This window comes from Caenorhabditis briggsae (genome assembly GCF_000004555.2).
Source record: "Caenorhabditis briggsae complete genome, chrV, whole genome shotgun sequence".
Taxonomy (NCBI): Eukaryota; Metazoa; Nematoda; class Chromadorea; order Rhabditida; family Rhabditidae; genus Caenorhabditis; species Caenorhabditis briggsae.
Genome location: NC_013488.2, coordinates 19,485,724 through 19,495,157, shown reverse-complemented (window position 1 = coordinate 19,495,157; position 9,434 = coordinate 19,485,724). Strand labels below are relative to the sequence as shown.

The 9,434-nt window shown below is 31.2% G+C and overlaps 2 protein-coding genes across 2 annotated transcripts; one reads left to right on the top strand and one right to left on the bottom strand.

Moving 5' to 3' along the window:
* Positions 1-1,411: 1,411 nt before the first annotated feature.
* On the bottom strand, positions 1,412-2,752 carry CBG23708 (the record flags this gene model as incomplete). The annotated part of the gene is made up of 3 exons (XM_002638607.1): positions 1,412-1,622; positions 1,888-2,021; positions 2,696-2,752. 3 exons carry the CDS (start codon positions 2,750-2,752, stop codon positions 1,412-1,414), a joined length of 402 nt encoding a protein of 133 aa, XP_002638653.1.
* Positions 2,753-2,920: 168 nt separating this feature from the next.
* CBG23707 lies at positions 2,921-3,229 on the top strand (the record flags this gene model as incomplete). The annotated part of the gene is made up of 1 exon (XM_002638606.1): positions 2,921-3,229. The coding sequence occupies one exon, from the start codon at positions 2,921-2,923 to the stop codon at positions 3,227-3,229; it is 309 nt and encodes a 102-aa protein (XP_002638652.1).
* Between the last annotated feature and the right edge of the window lie 6,205 nt (positions 3,230-9,434).

Sequence of the window (9,434 nt, the reverse complement as noted above, 5' to 3'; positions counted from 1 at the left end):
TGCTACATGTGAAATAATTTTTTTGATTTTTTGAAAAAAAATGTTTTTCATATTTTCATGGGTTCTCAATTTTTTGTTGGATTCCAATAAATATTTTTCTTGAAATTTAGTTTTTTCTTGGAAAATTTCAGATTCGCAGGATTTGAGAATTTCAGAGCAATTTAAGTTTTCAGAACTTTCCCTGACATAATACTGCTTATTTGTGATAAAATCAATTATTGATTTTTTTGATAAGAATTCAGATTTTTCGTATTTTTTGTATCCCTTGAGAATCTTTTTTTTTTGAAATAAAGATTTTTTTTTGAAAACTTGGAAAATACGCTTTCTTAACTTCTGAATTTTTTCTTGATTTTCAAGTCTTCCTTATATATTTCTTAAGTCCGGATTCCGGATTCCCGGGTCATGATTCCGGATTTTCCGATTCCTCAGAAATTCTAAAACTCTGAACATTCAAAATTCCAATTTTCCGAGATCTTAAAAAAATCAGTCACTGAGCGAAAGTGGAAAGTCTGTGAAACCTGAAATTTGAAAATTTGAGAGTTTTAAAAAATTAAGAAATTCTGACAATCCAAAAAAATGTAAAAAAGAAGGAATTTTACAGAATTTTCTGAAAAGTTTGAAAATCTGATCTCTCGAGAATTCTGTTTCATATATTTCGAGATTTTTCAGGATTTTTAAGATTTTTGAAATCCTGAATCTTTGATTTATTTTTTTTTGTTTCTATATAAAAATATGTTCCTGTTTTTCCAAAAAAAAAAATAAATCAAAATTTCAATTTTTTTTTGGAAAATCAGAAACCTTTTGACCTTTTGAAAAACAAACCAGAAATCTAAAAATTTCCGATTTTTTATATGGCTTCTTGTTTTCTAAATCTCCAAGTCACAACTAGAGAAAAAGCAGGTCAACAAATATTTTTTCTTTTGATTTTTGGAACTCTGAAAAAAAATTAGATGTCCGGTAGGAAATTTAATTAGTGAATCATTTATTGAAAAACAAAAAAAAATTATTCGCAAAAAAATAAAATATGGTTTGTGGGGTCAGAAAAAAAAACATATTGAAGATCCTGAAAACATAATATTCGGAAGTTCAAAAATTCAGGATTACCGTAACCAGCAAGCTGGTGCGCCTTCGGCTCGATTCAATCTAGTTTTTCACTGATTCGTGATCCTCAATTATTCTAAAAGGGTCACGTGAATTGTATTAATTTTTCAAGTTTTTCAAAAATCCACAGCGATTTATATATAAGGAAGACTTAAAAATCAAGAAAAAATTCAGAAGTTAAGAAAGCGTATTCTCCAAGTTTTCAAAAAAAAATCTTTATTTAAAAAAAAAAAAAAGATTCTCAAGGGATACAAAAAAGAATCCGAAAAATCTGAATTCTTATCAAAAAAATAATCAATAATTGATTTTATCACAAATAAGCAGTATTATGTCTTTTGAATCCCTTCCGCTTCTCCTCCAACGCGCGGTCCATCAATTTTTGAGATCCATTCGAATTTTCAGATTTTTCTGGCATTTTCGGACCGCCCATTGCACATTTCTTGAGATCCAAATCCGAATTGAAACTGTGAATTTCCATTTGTACGTGGAACATTTTTTCGGAAGGATTACTGTAGATGAACCTGAAATTTGGGAATTTAAAGTTAGATGTGCAGGAGGCACAGTAATCTGGGCAAAATGAGATAATATAGAAAAAAGGAAATATTGATTTTTCGAATTTTTTAAAAATCCAGAAAAACAATCCACAAGAAGAAACTGAAATTTCCAGAATTTTCTCTTTGGGATTACTGTCGAAAGTCGAAAAGATTGAATTCATAAGTACAGAGTTAGATGTGCAGGAAGTACAGTAATCCAAAAATGAAAAAAAGAAGAAAAAACTGAAATTACCCATTTTTCAGACAAAATTTTTTCCTATTTATACTGTCCGAAAAAACTGGCCACCGGCTCTTTTTTTTGCTCACCAATGATCTGAAAATGGCTTCTTTTGGGATTCTTTTTGACAAAAAAGTATAGGTCAGAAACTGGAAAAAAATAGAAAATTTGAGAAAATTTGAAAAAAACAAAAATTCAGATCTAGATGTTTTTCGGAATCAACAAAATGTTTTTTTTGTTTTTTGAGAAAATTGAGAATCTGAAAATTGTATTAAAATTGGTCTTTCGAAAAAGTTGGAACTATAAGAACAAAAAATTTGGGAAAGTCTAAAGTTCCGAAATTCTGCAATTCTACTTCTGAAAACCCTGAAATCAGGAGAATTCTAATCTGAAAAATCTGAAAATCTCAAAAACCTGAAATACTGAAATTCTGAAAAACGTGGTATCAGGATAATTGGAAATTTGGAAAAATCTGAAAATCTGAAATTCTGAAAATGGGACTTCTGAATAACTTGGGATCATGAAAATATTTGGAAACTTGTGAAAATCTGAAATTCTGAAAACGTGGAATAAGGATAATTGGAAATTTGGAAAAAGCTGGAATTCTAAAAATCGGACGCGTGAAAAGTTTGGAAACTTGTGAAAATCAGGAATTCTGAAAAACTAAGAATCGTGAGAATTGGAAATTTGGGAAACGTTGAAGTTCTGAAATTCTGAAGCTCTTAATTTCTGGAATTCTAAAAATTTTTTCGATTTTCTAGATTTTTTTCGGATCAACAAAATGTTTTTTTTTATTTTTGTGAAATTTGAGAATCTGAAAAACCTGAAATTCTGAAAACTTGACTTTTGAAAAACTTTGAACCGCGGAAATTGGTGACATTCTGAAATTCAGAAATATCGGAATTCTGAAAACCTGGGAAGTGGAGAATTGAGAGAATCTGAAAATTCCAGAAATCCAAGCAGAGATCTGAAATTTCGCCGAAGCCAGAGAAAAAAGGGGCGGGGCTTAGGAGAAAGGGGCGGGGCCTAAGAGTTATATAAGGGAGGGATGTTTGGAGGAAACTATCAACACAGTTCTCTGGCTGAAAATCTTACTTTTTTCTTGGCTCTACAAAACTACAGTACACCAATTATCTATTCCTTCTACCGTACTCATCAACCGTACTCCAACTACAAAATGTTCCACGTTCAAATGGAAATCCACAGCTTCAACTCGGATTTGGATCTCAAAAAGGCGGGAACCTTCTCGAATGTTCCAGAAATGCCTGAAAAATCGATGGGAGAGAGGAAATTGATGGACCGCGCGTTGGAGGAGAAGCGGAAGGGATTCAGAAGGCACGACACGACGTACATGTGAATTTGGATTTTTTGATTTTTTGGATTTTTTGATCTCCTGTGCTTAATTCTTCATGTTTTTCGCTTCAAATGGGTTTTTCTCTTTTTTGGATTCAATAAATTTTTGTAAAAATCAAAAAACTGTGTTTTTTGAATTTATTTTCAGATCCTAGAAATTTCTAGAATTTTCTGATTTTCAGATTTTCAAAAAAAAACCAAGTTTTGAATTTATTTTCAGATCCTAGAAAATTCTAAAATTTTCAGATTTTCAGATTTTCAAAAAAAACCAAATTTTGAAAATTCCAGAAACTTCTGATTTACAGTTTTTTCAGACTTCTTAGAATTTTTCGTTTTCAGATCTGTCAGAATCTCGGAACTTTTCTGAAATTTCAGATTTTCAGACATTTAGAAAGTTTCGAATTTTCGGATTCTATAGATTTTTCCGATTTTTAGAGTTTCAGATTTTCCCAATTCCAGATTTTCAAGAATCTCTGATATCTTCGGATTCTCAGATTTTCCGACTTCCTTGGTTCCAAATTTACAAAAAAATGATTTTTTTTTCGGATTTTCGGTATTTTCAGATTTTTCAGAATCCTTGAATTTCTCGGAATTTCAATTTTCAAATTTTCCGATTCCACAAAACTAGAATTTTCCAGAAATTCATTTTTTTTTCAATCTTAAAAAAGTGCAGAAAAAAAAAGAAAAGAAACGTAGTTTTTAATCTAATCCGGAAATCCGAATTATTTGGAAAAACTAATATTAATCCGAGGAATCAACAACAAAAAGTTATACATTCGGTCCAAAACCAAAAACTTTGGCCTTTTTATCTGGAAAATTACCGTAACCGACTGTGAAATTTTAAAATCATTGGAATCTGAATAATCTGAAAATCTGAAATTTCAAGAAAAACACTGAAAATTCCGAAAATCTAGAAATCTGGAAAATCTGAAATTTTTTCTGAAATTTGGAATATTTGGAATCTGTAGAACCTGTGATTAGGGAGATCTGGAAAAATCTGAAAATACTTACAGATTGTAAGAATCAGAATGACGTAAACACTCTAATAGAACGTCACCCAAATCGTCAACTTTGAGCCCATGTATCTCATTTTGTGTGAGAGATATCAAAAAGTGGTCAACTGATAAAATGTTGCTGATATTATGACAAACATTTTATCTGTTAACAACTTTTTGATATCTTTTACAGTAACCGAGATTATTAAACTTAAAGTTAAGGGTCCTAAAATATAGGGTCGCTCCCTGACAGTCAACTTTAAGCTCAATTATCTCGGTTCTTATCAGAGATATAAAAAAGTGGTCAACTGATAAAATGTTGCTGATATCATGACAAACATTTCATCAGTTGACAACTTTTTGATATCTTTCGAAAAAAAGTGAGATATATAAGCTCAAAATGCACGGGCCGAGGTGGCGTTCTATTAGAGTGTTCACGGTGTTTGACTTGTTAGAAATTCCAAAAAATTTCAGATGAAAATATATTTTTCAATTTACAAAGATCACAATTTATTCTAGTTTTTCTAGTATTTCAAAAAAAATTTTATGTGTAAACATGACATTAAAATTTTTGAAAAAAAATGACCTGAAACCATAAAAATCAGGATCTCTGAAAATTTGGAAAATTTTTAGAGATCTGAATTTTTGAAATTTGGTTTTTCTCCTTTAAAAAATAAACAGACACCATTCAAATTTCTTAGAAAATTGTTTTTTTTTTCAAAGAACAAAACGTATTGTAAACACTCTAATAGATGGGCACCCGGACCATCCACTTTTAGCCTATATATCTCACTTCTCTTGAAAGATATCAAAAAGTTGTCAACTGATAAAATGTTTATCATGATATCAGCCACATTTTATCAGTTGACCACTTTTTGATATCTCTCACAGAAAATGAGATACATGAGCTCAAAGTTGACGATTCGGGTGGCGTTCTTATAGAGTGTTTTCGGTATTTCAAAAGCTTTCAAACTGAATCATTTTTTTCTAATCCGGAAACGAAACAAATGGAATTTTTCATCCAAAATAATGGACAAAAAAAAGATAAGCAGATTTTAGAATCGAAATATGGGATAATCTGGAAAAAATCCGGAAAACATTGTCTGGAATAAAATGTCTGGAAAACTTTATAGTTAATTATAAAAAATGGAATATGCCAAATGAAAAAAAAAGACACTGTCAAGTTTGAGCTCAATTATCTCAGCTCCTATAAGAGATATCAAAAATGTGTCAACTGATAAAATGTAGGGGATATTATGATAAACAATTTATCAGTTGACAAATTTTTGATATCCTTATCAGGAACCGAGATAAATTGGCTCAAAGTAGTAAGTTAGGGGCTAGCCTTTTTTTTTCAGAAATGTCAGACCCTCCTGTGAAATTTGGCTTAAACCAGTGTACTGTTTGTGATTTGGTCCTGGACACTTTTTTCATTGATTGTGATAATGAGACCATGTGCAGGTGATAAAATTTCAAAAAAAAAAATATTTTTTTGAAAATTCAAATTTTCAGAACTTGCTACAAGAAGCAAAATTTCAGAAATTCCAAAATTCCAAAAATTCCAAAAACTATTCCAGATGTACAAATACAGACTGTGCAATTGATTTGAGGGGGCCCTTCTATTACAGGTTTCACGGTATATATTCAAAAATTTGAGAGTTTAGGAATTTCTGAATATCAAATGTTTCAAAGTTCTGATTTTTCAGGAATTTTGTCTCAGCAAGTTTTGTTTTTGCAAATTTCCATTTTTCCAGAAACTTCTAATTTCCTGAAAATCACGTACACACACACACTTATTTTCAGCAAATTCTTTTTCAGATCAGATTATCTATTGGGATTAATAATTGTATAGTAGAATTAGTTTTTTCTGTCTCATCCAGATCAAGAAATGAATGAGGATACTAGATTTTTTAGAAGGGATATAGCATCTAAAATTGATTTTTAGAGTTTTCTTTCAAATTCAATTTTCTGAGCTTTTTGGAATTTTTGATTTCAGAATCTGGAAAATCTGAAAAAAGAAAATACTAAGAATCTGAATACCGTAAACACTCTAATAGAACGCCACCCATATCATCAAATTTGAGCCCATTTATCTCGTTATCTGTGAGAGATATCAAAAAGTGATTAACTGATAAAATGTTTCTGATATTATGATAAACATTTTATCAGTTAACAACTTTTTGATATCTTTTAACAGAAGTGAGATATATCAACTCAAAGTGGACGGTCCGGGTGGCGTTCTATTGTGATTACGGTATTTTGGAAAAATCTGAAAATCTGAAAACTGAAATTCCGAGAAATTCAAGGATTCTGAAAAATCTGAAAATACCGAAAATCCGAAAAAAATCATTTTTTTGTAAATTTGGAACCAAGGAAGTCGGAAAATCTATAGAATCCGAAAATTCGAAACTTTCAGATCCTCTTCAAACCCCTTAAGAATTCTAAATGTCTGAAAATATGAAATTTCCGGAAGGTTACAAGATTCTGACAGATCTGAAAATGAAAAATTCTAAGAAATCTGGAAAATCTGGGAATTCCAAAATCTAAGAAATCTGAAAAAATCTGTAAATCAGAAGATTTTGAATATCTGAAAATCCAAGTTTCTGGAATTTTCAAATTTTGGTTTTTTTTTTTTGAAAATCTGGAAATCTGAAAATTCTAGAATTTTCTAGAACCTGAAAACAAATTCAAAAAACACAATTCTTCGATTTTTACAAAAGTTTACAAGTTGGACCGAAATTCCCCAAATTTTCACAGACAACCCTAAAGAGATGATGCCCCCGACTTTATCGTTTTTCGAAATTTTGTTTCTGACGTCTTCTGAAGACGTCAATCTATTTCTACAGCGGAAGCTAGGAGGTTGAGCCCGCGGTAGGGGGCGTAAACCGACCGGTTTTTTTATATTTGTAAATCTGAAAATTCTCTGAAACTATCTGAAAAACCTTTCCCAATCACTATTTCTGTCCAATTTTTTTTCCAATTTGACCTCCAAAAAAAGGAGAAAAAGAACAGAGAAAAAAAAATTTCTCTGTTATCATTCTCAAAAAATCGCCGAATTGCGAAAAAGTACATGCATCTGAGGGGTGGTCTGATGTGTAAAAACCGTAAAAACCGGTTTTTTTGGCTAAGGGGGAACGCCTTCTAAAAAACCCAAGAAAAACAGTTTTTTTTATTGTTTAACCCTTTTTCAAATGCCGTAAAACCTGTAATAGAAGGGCTTGCCCCACACTGTCAAGTTTGAGCTCAATTATCTCAACTCCTATAAGAGATATCAAAAATGTGTCAACTGATAAAATGTATAGGATATTATGATAAACAATTTATCAATTGACAAAATTTTTATATCTCTATCAGGAACCGAGATAAATTGTCTCAAAGTTGAAGGGGCCCTTCTAATACAGGTTTAACGGTATTTCAACTTTTTCCAGATTTTTACAATTTTCAGAATGCTAAATTTCAATTTTTTGGGAAACCTCGATTTTCTGAACTTTCCGAAATTTCTAGAATCTCCAGAATTTTCTGAAAACCAAATTTTTTAACCCTAACGAATACCGTAAAACCTGTAATAGAAGGGCTTGCCCCACACTGTCAAGTTTGAGCTCAATTATATCAGCTCCTATAAGAGATATCAAAAATGTGTCAACTGATAAAATGTAGGGGATATTATGATAAACAATTTATCAGTTGACAAATTTTTGATATCCTTATCAGGAACCGAGATAAATTGGCTCAAAGTAGTAAGTTAGGGGCTAGCCTTTTTTTTCAGAAATGTCAGACCCTCCTGTGAAATTTGGCTTAAACCAGTGTACTGTATGTGATTTGGTCCTGGACACTTTTTTCATTGATTGTGATAATGAGACCATGTGCAGGTGATAAAATTTCAAAAAAAATATATTTTTTTGAATATTCAAATTTTCAGAGCTTGCTACAAGAAGCACAAAAACATCACTGATTGCTCAGATAATGAGCATCTGGACCCATGTGTGAAATATGCGAAGTTAGAGAAGAAGGATGAGAAAATGTGAGTTTTTGAGAATTTCAGAAATTTCAGAAATTCCAAAATTCCAAAAATTCCAAAAACTATTCCAGATGTACAAATACAGACTGTGCAATTGATTTGAACCGCAAAAAACCGTATTATCATCCGGTAACGCTTCTCTTGATTTGCAAGTAAGTTCTTCTGAGAGAAATACAGTAAAACCTGTAATAGAGGGGCCCTTATCTCGGTTCCTGATAAAGATATCAAAAATTTGTCAACTGATAAATTGTTTATCATAATATCTTATACATTTTATCAGTTGACACATTATTGATATCTCTTATAGGAGCTGAGATAATTGAGCTCAAACAATCAGTGATATTCTTGTGCTTTTTGTCGCAAGTTCTGAAAATTTGAATTTTCAACAAAAAATATTTTTTTGAAATTTTATCACCTGCACATGGTCTCATTATCACAATCAATGAAAAAAGTGTCCAGGACCAAATCACATATAGTACACTGGTTTAAGCCAAATTTCACAGGAGGGTCCGACATTTGGACCAAAAAAATGCTTTTTAGAATCACTGGAAAACCTGTAATAGAAGGGCCCCTTAATTATTTCAACTTTGAGCCAATTTATCTCGTTTCCTGATAAAGATATAAAAATGTGTCAACTGATAAATTGTTTATCATGATATCTTATTCATTTTATCAGTTGACACATTTTTGATATCTTTTATAGGAGCTGAGATAATTGAGCTCAAACTCGTGGGGGCCCTTCTATTACAGGTTTTACGGTATTCTGGAAAAAAATTTTCAGAATGTGCTACGACTTCCACGGTGTCTTCAAACGCAACCGCTCCGCCGCTGAAATCTCACTAATTGGGTCCATAGGCAGGAAAAAATATACTAGGTAGTTAATTATTTAATTTTAAATACCGTAAAACCTCTAATAGAACGACACCCTGGTCCTGCACTCTTTTTTCATGGATTGCGATAATGAGACCATGTGCAGGTGATAAAATTTCAAAAAAAAAAATATTTTTTTGAAAATTCAAATTTTCAGAACTTGCTACAAGAAGCAAAATTTCAGAAATTCCAAAATTCCAAAAATTCCAAAAACTATTCCAGATGTACAAATACAGACTGTGCAATTGATTTGAGGGGGCCCTTCTATTACAGGTTTCACGGTATATATTCAAAAATTTGAGAGTTTAGGAATTTCTGAATATCAA